The sequence below is a fragment of the Manacus candei genome, unplaced genomic scaffold (genome assembly GCF_025592945.1).
Source record: "Manacus candei isolate 608988 ecotype Guabito, Panama unplaced genomic scaffold, ASM2559294v1 h1tg000073l, whole genome shotgun sequence".
Lineage (NCBI taxonomy): Eukaryota > Metazoa > Chordata > Aves > Passeriformes > Pipridae > Manacus > Manacus candei.
Genome location: NW_026138121.1, coordinates 4633979 through 4649480, shown reverse-complemented (window position 1 = coordinate 4649480; position 15502 = coordinate 4633979). Strand labels below are relative to the sequence as shown.

The window sequence follows — 15502 nt, the reverse complement described above, 5'->3', positions numbered from 1 at the left end:
TGACGCTGCTCCGGCCTCCTCTGGCAGCTTGACAAGAGCCGCCCGGCCGCAGAACGCAGGCGGCTTTTAAGGGAGAAACTCCATTCCGAGGGATTAGAGGATTCACATGCTCCCAGCGAGGGCCAGCGGCGGTGGCGATGCGGACCCTCGCCCCGCCAGCCCGGCCGTGGGGTCACGGCAGGGGGAGAGGAGCTGAGTTTAAAGCTGGGGAGGCTTTTTCCCCCTCCTGCCTCTCCCCTGGGATGGAGGGCCCAGCAGCATTCCAGCACCAAGGGAGGTGCGTGGGGGCCACGGTGGCCACAGGGAAAGCAGTCTCGGCCCATCCCATGTTGCCACCTCTTCCCCAAAAGGCCCAGGTCTCCTCAGGGCGGGATAAAACACTGTTGGCTCCCCACGAGAGCACTGCCATCCCGGGGGGGACAGGGTGGCTCAGCTTGGGGGAATTTGAGGGAGTTTCCCCACCCAAAAAGGCCCAAAGCAGGCAAGGGAGAGCATTGAAGCAGCTTCCCCACATTCTTCCCGTCCTCTTACCAGCCACCAGCAATGGATGGAGCTGCCACTGCCATCGTGGCAGGTCAGGGCACCGTGCTGAGTTTTCCTGTCGTGCCCTTCATGGCCTCTTCTCCTTGTTTCCAGCTGGGATTTCCCTTGTTTAGGGGGGAATAGTGCAGTAGGACCCAGCTCCTCCAAAACCCCCTGCTTTGGATGAAGGCCATCCCAGAGGACAAGGTTGCCCCACTCACAGCAAGGACAGGGCCAAGTGAAGACAAGGGGACTGGGACAGGGCCGCTGGGGACTGGGTCCGGCCCAAGTCCCCACCCTGAGCATTTCCTGGCACCAGCCGTTCCCACCACCCTGGTGGCAGGATCTCCTCCGTGAGGGTTATTATCTTACATATATATGTGTTTTTTTTAAGGAATTATTTGCCTACGTGGAGCCCGGCGCTGCGGCAGAACAGCGCAAACAGCCTTATCGAGGGCAGCGCTGCCGCAGGGCACTTCCTCGTGCACGGCTGCAGAACGGGGCCCTCCCTCACTGCCAGGGGGGTTGGCAGCCCCTGGCCTTCCCCCTGACCAGGCACCAGGGTGATGGACACCATACAATCCCAAGGAGAGGTTTTCTGGGATGTTTCCCCCCTGGCTCTGCAGCGGGAGAGCAGCGTGGCCGGGAGGGGTTCGGACTGAACTGAAAGGTCTTTAGCAGGACGGTTCTGCAGGGGAAGGGAGAGGACGGTGCAGTCATCAGCTGCACTTCCCTGGGCACAAAGGCTCCACCAGCATCTCGCTGCTCCCTAAATCCTGCCAGACCCAAGCATCCAAGCTCTGCGGAGAGACAGACCAGCCTTGACCTGAGATTCCCTCTCCCGGCTGCGGTCGCTGCCTCCCTTCTCCCCCCGGGCAGCCGGGAGCAGACGAGGCCAAAGTCCCGGCAATCTCTGTTTTCCACTGAAGGCTGATAAGCCGCACAGGCACGGAACGGCAGCGATCCCCACCCATCCCAGTTTTGTGCAGAAGAGTCAATATTTAAACACGAGTTTGTTTCCTGGGTGGATAGAGGAGCGTTGGTGGGAGAAATCCCCGGCTCCATCCCGGGCGCCAGACGCAAACCTCCTCCTTCCACCCCTTCATTTGTTCTCCCGACCACGTTTCACCCTGGATCCCCTCTCCTGTGGCGATGGGGCCCCATTGGCTGAGCTACTTAAGCACCAGCTGCAGGGTCAAACACTTGCTAATGGGCAGCGATTTAAGGAATGCCCGGGCAGGGTTTGGGTTGTCTCCTTGCCTGCTCCTGGTGCAGACGCCGTCCTTGCGGTGGGACACCTCAAATGGAGTGTGGGACGAGAAGAACCAGGGCTAGAAATGGGTAGAGGCGAGGAAATATTTAATCATCCTAAGAATGGCAGCCCCTGCTTCAAGGTAAGGCAGTGAACTGAAGGCTTTGAAACCTGGTTTTCATTTAAATTGAGTGAACAAAAACGATATTCAAGTGTTGTGTTTACAGCAAAGTTTGCGGGTCATAGAGAACTGGGCAGAAATTGCTGGCAGGAAGCTTGCTCTGGTGCAGGTTTAGGAAAATTCCTTAGGTAAATTCCTTAAGTAAATTCCTCAAAGGACAGGAAATAGCACTTCTCGCTGCAGGGGCTGCAGCCAGGTTGTGCACAGGCTGCAGGGGGTTTCACAGGCATGTGACCAGCAGAAAGTGGCTTTAATTTGGAGGGTAAAGGTACATATTCCAGAGCAGGTGGTGTGTGATCCGGGAGATGCAGTGCCCAGTGTTGGAACAGGCAGAGGCCAGTGGGTGAGGATGCTGTGAGGGGGAATATGGAGTGGCTGAGCCCACCTGACAGGTCTGACAGCAGCAAAGGGTCTCCAATACCCCTTCCAGAAAACCTCAGGGTCAATTTTAACTCCAAACCCCTAATCCCATGTATATTGTCTCATGCAGCCAAGCCTTCTGCTGCCTCCACCCTCACTCCACATGCACCCAATGCAGTTTGCTCAGCCTAAACCTCCTGATCTTCCATGAAGGTGAGGAAAATCAGGGGGAAACTGAGTTTGTAACGGCTGGTTTAGCTCTGCTTTGGGGAAAAGACCAAAGGAAGTGCCTGTCTTAAACTGAAACCTTCCCTGAGAGAGCCTGTTATGCAGAAAAAAAAAAATCACACTTAAAAAAAAAAAAACCAGGAACACCCAAGAGTTGTTTTATAGCTGTATTTTGGAGCATAATTAAATCCTCTTTGAAATCATCTCTGGTGTTAGGGAACAGGTCCATGCATTATTTAACTTCTGTTACTGTAGCACAAATGGGGAGGGAGGAAGGGAGGGAGGGAGGACAGACAGGACCAACTTCACTACACCAAAGGGAGCTGGGTGGGGACTGCCAGTCCCAGCAAGTACCACCACTGTCCTGCAAACCCTGCCTGGGAAGTGTGGATCGACCCTGCCTGATGGAGAAAAACCCTGTGTGATGGCAGGCCGGGGTCCCCAGAGGACCAGGATGAGATGTGACCCCAGCTGGTGCTGCTGCAGCACACAGGAACCTGCTCATGGACCCCACAACCTCTTCCCAGGGAGTGCAGCATCACCTCTGTGCAAAAGACTGCTTCGTGGGGGAACCAAAATGGGGAAATCTGCCTGGCTGCCATCACAGCACAGACTGGTGCAAAAAAACTCTTGTCTGAGCACAAATCCTGCCCTGATGCCACCTGTGAGCTCTGCTACACACACAGAGCCAGCCGTGCTCCCGTGAGCCCTTGACCCCAGTGCCTCGTGAGCCTTTGGCCAGCTCCAGGTTTGCTCCTTTATTCCAGGCAGCCCTGGGCTGTGTGCCCCTGCTGCCCTGAGCCCTTTGTGGGCAGCACTGGCATCCAGTGCCTCCATGTCCATCAGTGAAGGGGGAATGCTGGGGTTTGGGAGCCCAGCAGGGCTCCTGGTGCTGCTGCCTGGGAGATGCCCATCAAAGCAGTCGGGCCAGTCCAACCCAGCTCCCCTCCCTGCCTGCCCAGCCCACGCCAGCAGCTCTGCTGGATGAACCTTAAATACAAAGACCCTTCCCAAAGCCCTGACATCAGCAGCATATATCCCTCCCCAAGCACTCTCTCCATGTCCATGTCCCAACACTGCCCTGAGCTGAGCTGTACCTGTCTCTCTGGGACTCTGCTGTTCTTTGTAGTGGGATTGTTTCCCTTCTCTGTTTTGCTCCCAGGTGTTCAGGTACCCTTAAACCTTAAATATGGATCCCAGGTTGATCTTGCCCAGGATGAGCTCCCTGCCACACAAAGGTGTGCCCTCTCCAGAAGGATGAGGCAGGAGGGTGGTCACCTGGCATAACCTTTGCAGCGAGGTGACCTTGGATCTCCTGCTGCTTCTCAGCTTGGGCAGCACAAAGCAGTCTTTTTTCCCTGCAGCTCCTTTAGTACCTGGGCATTTTCTGGATTCCTGGACTTCCCCAGTGACTCCAGAGCTACAGCCTGGACCAAAGAGACAAGACAACGCCCTTCTGCTTTCTCTGCTACACATCCCAGTCGAGACAGCCATGAGGATGGAGCTTTGGTCCAGCTGGAGCCTGAAGCCAGATGTCCAGAAGCCAGTCAGTCACTGGCCTTGCTGGAGAGGAGGTGCCAGTTCTGGCACCGTGGACTTCGGATCGGAGAATAGAAACATTACACATATCGAAACAAGCTTGGGGTTTCTGGAGGAGTCCACGTCCATCAGCTGCCCCTGCCCAGGATCAGTCGATGGGGAAGGAGGCAGCTGGGATGGGAGCCCTGCGGAAGAGCAAGCTGGAGCCACGGAACAGCTGCCCCTGTGGGGGAGAGTGAGCACAGGGTCAGGGCAGCTGTGCCGAGGGAACTGCAGCTGGTTTAGCAGGGACTGACTCGTGCCCAGGGCAGGGCTGAAAGGTCTGGGCACCCCGGGCTGCTGTGGAGGAGTAAGTGGTTTTTCAGCCCTGTGGGTGCTGGAGTCGGGCATTTCCCTCAGGGATGATGGATGGAGAGGGGCAGAGACCCTTTGCTGCAATGCACTGGCTGAAAGTTTGCAGGCTGCAAGCTCAGGACAGGTAACGGGCAGCACTGCCACGGCTGGTGCCAGCGCCAAACCAGAGGGACAGAAGCAGGTTACAGAGCACTTCTGGGGAATGCTGGAGACCTTGGGAAGGAGCAGAGGGAGCCCAAAGCCCAGTGTGTGCCCCGCTCCCTCACCTGAGCACTGAGGTACCTCCAGCAGTGGATCCAGGATGTGAAAGCAGGAGCGTAGGGAGGGAGGCCGGCGCGCAACCTGCGGGGCAACAAGGAACAGCTGAGGGATGTCACGTTATCCAGACAGGTAACACAAGAGCAGCAGTGAGTGTAAGTGAGGACACAGAAATAGTGTCTGCACTGGGCTGGCGGCCAAATGACCAGCTCGTTACTTACAATGCACCAGATCATGTAATTTAATTACCCCTGGAGTGTACAAACAAGGAGCGTTACCTGGATACGTTAAGAGTCCAGGACTGTATCTACTCCTTCAAGAGCCAGAAGATACTGAGAAAACACTCCACCAGCTGCTTGGATCCCTTTCCCATGAGCACAAATGCAGATTTCCTGCAGCAGTGGGATCGGGAAGGCAAGCCTGGTCCTGCTCCTGTCTGCACCCATCACTGCAGTAAGAGCTCTGCTTCCCTCGTGCCCCTCCCTGGAGCCAGCACGGTCCCTTTGATCCCTCTGCCTCCAGTCTAGCTCAGGTTGGACCACACCACCACGACTCTCCCTATTTCTCTCCACTTGAGCTTTTCTGCTGCTCGTGTCTGTGCCCTCTGATCTAAAATTATAAGCAACCTGGGACAGGAAACGAGCCAGCTCTGCGAGGTGCCACAGAGTTTATGGTTCTGTAGGAAAGCTTTACGGTCGTTAGCAGCGGGTTCAAACAAGGGGCTGCAAGAAAGGGAGGGAAAGCTTTAGATCTCAGTGTGAGGGACATACCCACAGTTGTTCACTGCCATGAGATCTCCCACGAGAAGGAATGGGTACGTCAGCATGCTCACAGCAATCTGAAAGCAGAGGAGAACAGTGGCCTCTCTAATGCTCACCATGTCAAAAAAGCTATCTCCAGCTTTAGCATGTTATCCTTATTTGGATGTAAAGTACAGACCAGCCTTTGTCCTCAGACCACAACCTCTCAGGTCCCAGATGGCAGGAAGAGGGGAAAGGACATGGCAGTTGCCTACATACCCCCATCACGAACTTTGTGTAGCTCCGGATCACTGATGCCTGGCTGAACTGCAAAGAGAAACCACAGGGATTGTGGAGGAGGGGGATGACACCAGGCTGTCACAGTCACTGTGTGACACCCCCCTGTGCCTGAGGCGAAGGGCATGGGGCAGAGGAACAAGGCAAAAAGCAAACAGTGACCATGCTGCACCCCAGCTGAGAATCTGGGAAGGCATTTGCTGTCAAATCTGATCCCCCAAACTGCAGGTGAGGCACAGCCCTGAGCAGACACAGCGCCTTCAGCCCTCTCACAGGGATGTACCCAAAGCCAGGTATCTGTATTAAATCAGCCCCTGCTTCCCAGTAACTCCTTCCAACTGCAGGTGCCTGGTCCAGACCCCAAACCCTCCATCGGGCACTTCCACTCACGTTATCGTCCACTGCGTAGGTGTTGATGAAGTGAGCCACGAGGTTGCAGCACCAGAGGAAGATGACATCCCCCAGGATGTGAGGGACTAAACCACTGCAATGGCAAAAGGAGGGCTGTGAGGTGCAGGAGGGTCCCAGTGCCACTTTCCGAGGTGCCCAGCCCTCCTTCCCTCCACCAGCACACAGGACACCCACTCCTCAAAATGCATCTTTACTTTGGGAGGAACTTCAACAGAGAAGATGATTTCAGGGAAGAGACCTCCCAGCCTTCACTCAGCTCTAGAGTGAGAAGTGTTTGCAATCTGTTGTTTGGGCATGGCTCAACTCCCCTTGTTCTATCCCAAAATCCCTCCTTGGCCCAACTCCTGCTCAGAAACCCAAGCAAGACACAGATGAAGTGGTTTCCATTTTTGCAGATGCTTTTCTGGATGCAGGATGAGAAGTGCATCTCATTGTGGAATCTCTCTTCTTTTAGAAATCAAAATGATAGGGACTGTTCCTGCACAACCCACTCCACTGAAAAGTGGAATTAACTGGGGGCAGCACTTCTGTCCTTCTGATTTTTCCCAGTCCCTGCTGCTCCCAGAACAGTTCTTTGGTTTATGCCTCCCACCAACACACCAGAGCTCCCAGCAGCGCCAGCACCCCCAAACTTCTGCAGATAATGGCACTAAAAACATTAACAAAACATTCCAAAGGGTTTCTCCAGTTTGTTGGTGCTTTGGCAGCATCTGTTGCACCAGTGCAGCCATCGAGCACAGGGTCTCCTGCTTTTGCAGGGCTTGTTCCACCCCAAGAGGATCCAGGTGTGTGTTAAAACTTGTGTTTCACCAGCAGATGTGGTCAGTTCTCCTGAAAATGAGCCTGTTGAGAGCCACACGAGCATTTGCTGGGCTGGAAAGAGCCAACTCCAAGCACTGATTTATTCATTTCTTCCCAAACATGACACTGCCTCTTGGAGCAGGGGACCAGTTTTGTTTCCTGCTGTGGTTGCTGCAGCAGCAGAGCAGCAATTGGGACTCTGATCCAGCGTGCTGTGCTGGCACTTTTTGTAGACAACCTCTGTATTTTCAAGGCCCTGGCAGCTCTGGGGATGCAGCTGAGGTCTCAGGGACCAAGCACAGCAGAAATCTTCAACAGAAGATTCGCTGGCTTAAAAGATGTGAGACATGACAGCAGCAGACAGGACAAAGAAATCAAAGCTCTCTGGTCCCACAGAGATGGTCTGCTTTGTGTTTGGCTTTCAGCCTTAGTAAAAAACATCCTTTCTCTAACTCAAATTCAAGTCTGAAGCCCCTGAGCTGCTGCAGATACGATGGGGGTTTAATAAAGTCCAGAAACAGAAAGCTGGGCCAGGGGAGCCACATAAGGAAAACCTCACCGTTATGTTGATAGAGAATTGGATTGTTTGTTCCACTTGCAATAAGGATCTCATCCTTTTCTCCCCTCCAAAATAATGACAGATGCTGGCCCTGAGCTTATGGGATGCTGGAGACCAGGGAGAGAGCTGCAGAAAGGGACTAAACAAACCCAACAAGCCTGAGGCCTGAAAACCCCTCCTGAAACTTCACTATTATTGCCATCATAAAGTGAGTAGTACAGCTCTCACACCTGGTGAGATGTCCAACATCTGGACTAGGAATATTTTTGGAAGACGATGAAAAGCTGGAACAGCAACAGGCAGATGAGGAAGCCTGAATGATGTACAGTGATGTGACCCAGGGGGAGGAAACCCCAGTGCAAAGGACAAACTACCTTTGAGCTGACCATGCACAGCAGTTTCAGAGCTCAGGGAACATCTTTCTGGCCTGGCAGGAGCCTGCTGCAGATATGAGGAAAAGGGTGTGGACTTATCTCTAGCCAGGCACTCATTCAGAGAGTGTGTGCTGCTGTTATTGCTGGGTAGGGGTTGTAAGACCACAAGAAACAAGTGCACTGTGATGATTTTAAGGGAGTGGATGTGCTGGGATTGCACCAGGAGGGCTCAGAGGAGAAACCCAGCAGTTTGGTCCTTCAGATGCAGTTTGTGTTCCCCTCACAGCAGTGGGATTTCCTAACAGGGTTATAGAGCATGTAGAACTTCAGAGCCCTCCTGAGACAATTTGGGTTGTGTTAAAGCCTTTCCTGTGAACTATTAAGTTTAATTAGGCGACCAGGAGTGTTTATTTTATGTGGATGGAAGGGAATGTGGCGGCTGCTTTCATATCACTTCCCTGGGAGGTGGAGGGTTGTGGGCAGGTTGCTCCAACCAAACCCCCCACTCAGGGACTATCCCAGAGGAACCTGGATTTAATGGAGGAGATGTGGAGCTGCACAGCTTAGCTGAGAAGATGCAGTGACACTCAACTGATGGGGACTCTGCAGATCCCCAACCCTTTCCTCAAGACCCCCATGATTGCTTCCCTCTTCCTGATGTATTCAGGTTTCATTTGGAGGCCCACATTTTGTCATTGCAGAGCCAAAGGCATCCTGAAAACCCCTCCTGAAATTTCAGAGCTGCCTTTACTATTACTGACACAATACAGTGAGTTATCTCCCCACCACAAGCAGAGACAGCAGGTGGTTCTTCTTTTGTGTAGATGTGAAAAAGAAAGGCAGGAAGCATTAATTAAGGCTTCAAGCAAAAAGGTGTCCACTAAACTTCCATTTCAGTGATCCCACCAATTTGCCACCTTCCTGGAAGCAGCTGGAAGCATCTTTCAGCTCCTCCTGGTCCAGGCAGGAACACTGCTGAGCCAAGGCAGCCTCACAGTCCCAACCACACAGGTAAACCTGCTGCCATCAGCTCATTACAAGCACCCACTGTGCCCTGCAGAGCAATGTGCAGCTTATCCAGGCCCTGGCTTTCATTTCAACAAGGGATCTTATTGTTGCACTTGATCTTGGTGCCTGTTGCACAAACAAATGCTCTAAATGGTTCACTGAAACACAAAGAAGGGTTAAGGGAAAAGGAAAGATAAGAAAAAATACAGGGTTTCCTCTGGGTTCTGAAGGTTTGATTGAAGATAAGATCTGGGGCAAACTTAATGGCCAAACTGGAGCACTGTCAAAGGCACAGATTTAATCTGTGCTCAGGGGGGTGATGTGAGAGTCCCTTGGTCAGACAAGGTTTCAGCTCAGTGTGGCTCTGGCTGAGGTTGGCAGAGCAGCCAGGAGAGCAATCGGTGTCTTTGGACTGTGGGAGAAAATATTTAAACAACTCACGTACACAAAGAATCCCAGGATCCCTTCTTCCTTAAATATCCTGCCAATGGCACTGAACACACCACTGCCAAGAAAGGAAAAGAGCTGTGAGCGTGCAGGGCTTGTTCCATCCCTGCCCTGTGCAGCTTCACATGCAGCCCCCAGCCATAGCAGTGTCTCCCCAGCCATCATTCCAGCTTGTTCTCCTCAAACCAGGAAGGTCTGAGGGAAGGAAGGTCGTGTCTGCACTCTCCCAGTCTCCAATAACACCCAGGACAACACTCACCCTGCAGACAACTGTTTAATGCTGAAGGTACAAGAGCTCTGCATGGCTTTGTGTGAGTGGACACAAGTGCCACAACCACAGCACATGGTTTGATCAGGCTGATTCTCAGCCCAAGAACCCTGTCCTGCCTTTGGGAACTCACACTGGCTGTTGTGGGTTAGCTGCAATCCTGTCTAGCACACTTCCATGTGACTGCAGAGGGCCAGGTATTGCTAGAAAAGACCTGGAAAAATCCTGCAATGCTTTGTATTATCTCCTCTGCCTCCCTGCTGCCTTCCCTTTCCATTAACACATAAAGCAAAAAGGCAGGAGAATCGCTGTGTGATCAGCAAGGTGTGTTACAGCCCCAAAATCCCACAGGCACAAGGTGGAACAGAGGTGTGACAGACCCAGCCTTCCCATGTCCCCTCACCCTGCAAGTCACCCACCCTCTAACCACAGCTCAGATTCATTTTTTGCTCTCCCAAACCTCCTGGGTTGCTGTATTTCTCATGGCATGGCAGCACCTGGCACCCCTGACCCCCAGACCCTCCAGAGGTGCAGCCACTCACCTGTACTTGACTTCCCGGCCCACAAACTGGACCATGCAGCGCATGGAGATCACTGGGAGGAAAGAAACACAGGGCTGGTAAAGAAACAAATCCAGTTTGGCTTGCAATGGACGTGAAGGAAAATTCAGCCTGACCCTCCTGCTCTCCCTTCCCTCAACTCACAGCACGTCCAGCTCCTCTCAGTGCTCCTCATCACTTCAAGACTCATTAGAAACGGGTGCCTTTGCTGAGCCTGTAAGTGGTGGGAAGGATTTTGTAGAATCACAGAGAGGTTTGGGCTGGAAGGAACCTCATAGATGATCTTTTTCCAAACCTCCTGCCACGGGCAGGGACACCTTACACTAGCCCAGGTTGCTCCAAGCCCTGTCCAACCTGGCCTTGGACACTTCCAGGGATGGAGCAGCCACAGCTTCTCTGGGCAACCTGTGCCAGGGCCTCACCACCCTCACAGGGAAGGATTTCTTTCCAACATCCCATCTAGCCCTGTCCTCTGGCAGTTTGAAGCCATTCCCCCTTGTTTTGTCACTCCAGGCCCTTGTAAAAGTCTCCCCCCAGCTCTCTTGGAGCCCCTTTAGGTACTAGAAGGCTGCTAATGGCCCTAACCCTGATGGAATCTCTGGGACAAGCTCTTGGATGAACGGGAAGAGAGCAGCTCATCGCTGGGCTGGCTTAGTCCCTGATGCCAACCCAGGCAGGAGCCTTGTATGACAGAGGAGTGTGAGTAAAGAGGGTTTTGGGGTGATCCTCAGCCTGGAGGGGGCTGCCAGGAGGAGGGACAGGACTCACCATGCAGTGGATGTGAGACAACCCGGGACACACACTGCATCATCATCTCGTGGGATGTCTGGGGAGAACAAACACACCTGTATGAAAAGCTGTGCTGCCCCACCTGCACAGATCAGGCCCTTTCCCTAAATGTGGGGAAACCCATTTTGGGTCCCTCTTGAAATCTGTTCTTCGTGGCAAACCTCTGTTGCTATGAAGTATTTCATGGCTGGACACAGAGTGGCTGCTGAACACCACTGACTTCTCACCCTGAGTTTCTCTCCCAGAAATCTCACCCACAGCTTAAGCTTAAGCTTCCTTTGCTCTCCACATCCCCAGTGGGATCTCCCCATCACTCATTAACATACAATATCCACTTCTCACCTCTCTCACCACTTTCCTAAGGGAAGTTTTCACATCATCCTTGTTAGACACATGCTCCATGTCTTCCAGTGGAAAAGCCTGAGTGGAGAAGGAAGAAACATGGTCAAAACTGATGGAGATTCTGCCCCACAAACCCTCAGTGTCTGAGGACAGAGGGAAACCACAAACAGTTGTGCTCTAGATGTGAAGAGAAGACAAAAAGGCAAGAAGGGATACAGGAGAAGGAAGGATGGAAAGTAAAACAGAAGAAGAGAGGGGTCATGAAACTGCTGACAAAAGCTAAAAGGCAAGGGAATGTTCATATTAAATTAAAATTAATTTAAAAGAAAAAAGTTCTGGGGATATGGGTGCTGGAGGGTTATTCCAAGCCCTTAGGACATGGAGAGGGATAGGTGCATTGGTCCTCCACATGCAGTCCTGGCTGGCTGCAGGCACTTGCAGGCTCCCAGCTCTGCTGCAGTAGCACTGACTGACCCAGCAAGGTGATTAATGGAGAGAGAATCCGACCTTTACCTTCTTCACACTCCCCCTGGTGATGGTTGATAAAGTGCTTGAGATGAGGCGAGGAGTCAGACCACGGAAGAGGCCTCTTTTCCCATCCACTTCCACGATGTGTCTGGCTGGGTGAGTAAACACCAGGCTGCTGTCAGTCAGGGAGGGGTCAGCTCATGGAGAGACACCCCAAACACCTCCAGCACTCAGCCAAAACCACACCAGTCCCACCATAAGTGATTTATTAATGTAACAGTTCTAAATAAGCTTCATACAGGATGCCAAGAATCCTTATTCCCTGCCATCTGTCTAATCTGGAAGGAAAGCTCCAGTATTTTGGGCTCCTTCTCATCTTTTGATGGTTTTGCTCACCTGAAAGGGCTACAAGGCAAGTTTGGACTGAACCAGGGTCGGGAGGGATCATCCCACGTGGTGTCACCAGGGATCATCCCACTTGCTGTGTGGTGTCACCTTCTCCCTCCACCCCCAGGGGTCAGACTCAGGGTTAATGTGGATCTCACAAACCCATGTTTAGTTCCTGCCCCACCCCCTCCTCCCAGGTAAACTTCCTCAGGTCTCCAGTCACAAAAAAAAGCCAACAGATCCAATTTCTCCCTGACAGAACAAGGTGGGAGACAACCCACTGCGTGCTGGTGGGTACTGACTGCTCCTGCTCCCCAACTGGTGCTGTCCAAGTGAAGCCAGGAGGGCTCTGCCCCCTCCATCACCCAACACTGCCCATCTGTTTGGAAAATGCATCTTCCAAAGGGCAGCATCAGAGTGTTTACAGCCCTTGGTGTCCCAGGACGGGTTTTCAGTGCTCTTGCATTGCTCCTGTGCTGGTTCCCAACCCATGGGTGCTGCTGAGAGATTTTGGGATTGGCCCAACTCAGCTTTCAGGACTGTGCATTCCCCTTCCCCACAGCAAAACTGCTGTGACTGCAGGTCACAAAATATTCACCCACCTCTCCCAAAGAGAGTAAAATACTACTGGTTTTTTCCTTCTGAACATATTACCTCCTCTTTTCTTGGTCTTTCTGTCCCCTTAGGGCTCCATCTACAACAGCAATGAGCAGGGCAGGGGGGACAGGTTATTGCAGGGTTGTTTTGGAGCAGTGTTGGCAGGAGGGGACCTTCACTCACCGTAGGTGAAGAAGCCAGGCAGGTACAGGACTTTCCTTCCCAGCACATTTCTTCCAACAGTTGGAGGTAGTGGCTCGTGCCCAACCTGTGAGAGAAACCCCGTGAGCACGTCCCTGTCCTGGTGTTCCCAAAGCCTTGATCCAGCATCCATGAGCTGCCAAAGGGCCACATTGCCCCTATCACCCTCAGACGGGGATGCCATGACATGGGCACTCCCCTTCCCATTATATGGGGTCCCAAGGGTACAGGGGGCCCTGTTCCCCCATTTTAGGAGGTCCCTGTTACAGAGAGGTTCTCGGGATACCCATTATAGAGGGGTTTCCCATCCTTTCTTATATGGGAGCCCCCACTGCAGAGGGGATCCTCATCCCCCCATTTTATAGGGGTCTCCACTGTACAAGGTGTCCTCATCCCCTGTCACAGGAGGGGGTCCCAATGCCCCCACTATAAAGGAGCCCCCACTGTATGGGGGTCCTCATCCTCCTATTATACAGTCCCCCCATTTTTATACAGAGATCCCCATTACACACAGGGACCCCACCCCATTACATATGGAGGTTCTCCATTCTACAGGTCCTCCCCATGCTATAGGTGCCCCCATTGCACAGGGGGTCCTGTTATAACATGGGGGGCTGTATATAGTGATCCCTATCCCAAGAAGGTCTCCATAGGCACACTATACAGAAGCCCACCTCCCTCCATTACACTGGGGCCCCAATTCCCTGTCATATCCCATTATATCCCCCACTATATCCCATTACAACCCCCATTATATCCCATTACCATTCTATAAGTGCTATAGGTGCCCCCACCACACAGGGGGTCCTGTTATCACTGTATATAGTGATCCCCATCCCATGGAGGTCTCCATAGGGCCAATATACAGGAGCCCACCTCCCCTATTATCCTGCAGTTCAGATCCCCTATTATACACAGGGACCCCATCCCATTACCATTCTACAGGTGCCCCCATTCCATAGGTGTTCTCATCACACAGAGGGTCCTGTTATAACGGGGGGCTGTATATACAGTGACCCCCATCACATGGATGTCTCCATAGGGACACTCTTTGGGAACCCACATGCCCCTTTTTTTATACTGGGGTCCTGATCCCCTGTTATACACAGGGACTCCATCCCATTACCATTCTATGGATGCTCCCCACTCCATAGGTGCCCCCACCACACAGGGGGTCCTGTTATATTGGTGGGGGGGAATATAATGATTCCCACCTCATGGAGGTCTCCATAGTCACACCATACAGAAGCCCACCTCCCCACATCCTACTGGGGCCCTGATCTCCCATTATATCCCATTACCATTCTGTGGGTGCTCCCTAAGTGCCCCCACTGCACACGGGGTCCTTTTATCACTGTATATACTGATCTCCATCCCATGGAGGTCCCCACAGGGGCACTCTACACCAGCCCACCTCCTCCCGTTACACCGGGGTCCTGATGCCCCGTTCTATCCCATTATATCCCATTCCCATTCTATAGGTGCTCCCCCATTCCCTAGGTGCCCCCACCCCACAGAGGGGTCCTGTTAGAACAGGAGGGGGGGGCTGTATATAGTGATCCCCACCCCAAGGAGGGGTCCTGTTAGAAAAAGGGGGGCTGTATATAGTGATCCCCACCCCAAGGAGGGGTCCTGTTAGAACAGGGGGGGCTGTATATAGTGATCCCCACCCCACAGAGGGGTCCTGTTAGAACAGGGGGGGCTGTATATAGTGATCCCCACCCCACAGAGGGGTCCTGTTAGAACAGGGGGGGCTGTATATAGTGATCCCCACCCCACGAAGGGGTCCTGTTGGAACAGGGGGGGCTGTCCGCACTGATCCCCGCCCCATGGCCCTCTCCACAGCCACACTCCACAGCCGCCCACCTCCCCCTCACGCCGGGGGGGTCTCACCCCCTCACCCATCTGTTTCCCATCCCGCCGCTTCCCCCTTCCCTTCCCCTCCCCTTTCCCTCCCTCCCTTCCCCCATCCCCCGAGCCGGACCTGCACCAGCAGCTTGACGTAGAGCAGGGGGTGGCTGGCGGCGGCCACCCCCGCGCCCAGCAGCACGAAGAGCCCCTCGGCTCCCTCAGCGGCCGCCGCGTCCCCCGCGGGGCCGCCAGCGCCGGGCGGCGACAGCGCCCCCGGGGGCAGCGCCGCCACCGCCGCCATGGCCCGGGCGGCACCGCCCGCGCGCCCGCCGCCACCACCGCGCCGCCGCGGGGGGAGCGGGGCGCGAACCACTGCGGGGCCGCGCGGGGGGAGCGCGGCCCTGAGGGGAAAGGGACGGGGAGAGTCGGGGGAGAACGGGTGTGAGGGGACGTGAGGTGGGGTTTGGGTGGGGAAAGGGGAGAGGGGAGTTGGAGGAGGGGGAGAGAGAACGAAGGGGAGGAAGGGGGGAGGAAAGGAAGGGGGAATGAAGGAGGGAACAAACAAGGAGGGAAAGGAGGAAACAGACAAGGAAGGAAAGAGGGAAAGGAGGGGAAAAAATAAGGAAGGAAAGGAGGAAACAAACAAGGGAGGAAAGAGGGAAAGGAGGAAACAAGGAAGAAAAGAAGGAAAGGAGAAAACAAACAAGG

The 15502-nt window shown here is 53.7% G+C and overlaps 1 protein-coding gene across 1 annotated transcript; it reads right to left on the bottom strand.

Annotated features, from left to right (window-relative positions):
• Positions 1-2697: 2697 nt before the first annotated feature.
• Positions 2698-15106, bottom strand: MTCH1 (mitochondrial carrier 1). Its single transcript, XM_051808508.1, has 12 exons — positions 14928-15106; positions 12926-13010; positions 11804-11910; positions 11291-11368; positions 10928-10985; positions 10142-10193; positions 9330-9389; positions 6122-6215; positions 5714-5761; positions 5465-5532; positions 4703-4778; positions 2698-4305 (listed from the first exon to the last, which is right to left on the bottom strand). The coding sequence occupies exons 1-12, from the start codon at positions 15093-15095 to the stop codon at positions 4231-4233; spliced, it is 969 nt and encodes a 322-aa protein (XP_051664468.1). The 5' UTR covers positions 15096-15106; the 3' UTR covers positions 2698-4230.
• Between the last annotated feature and the right edge of the window lie 396 nt (positions 15107-15502).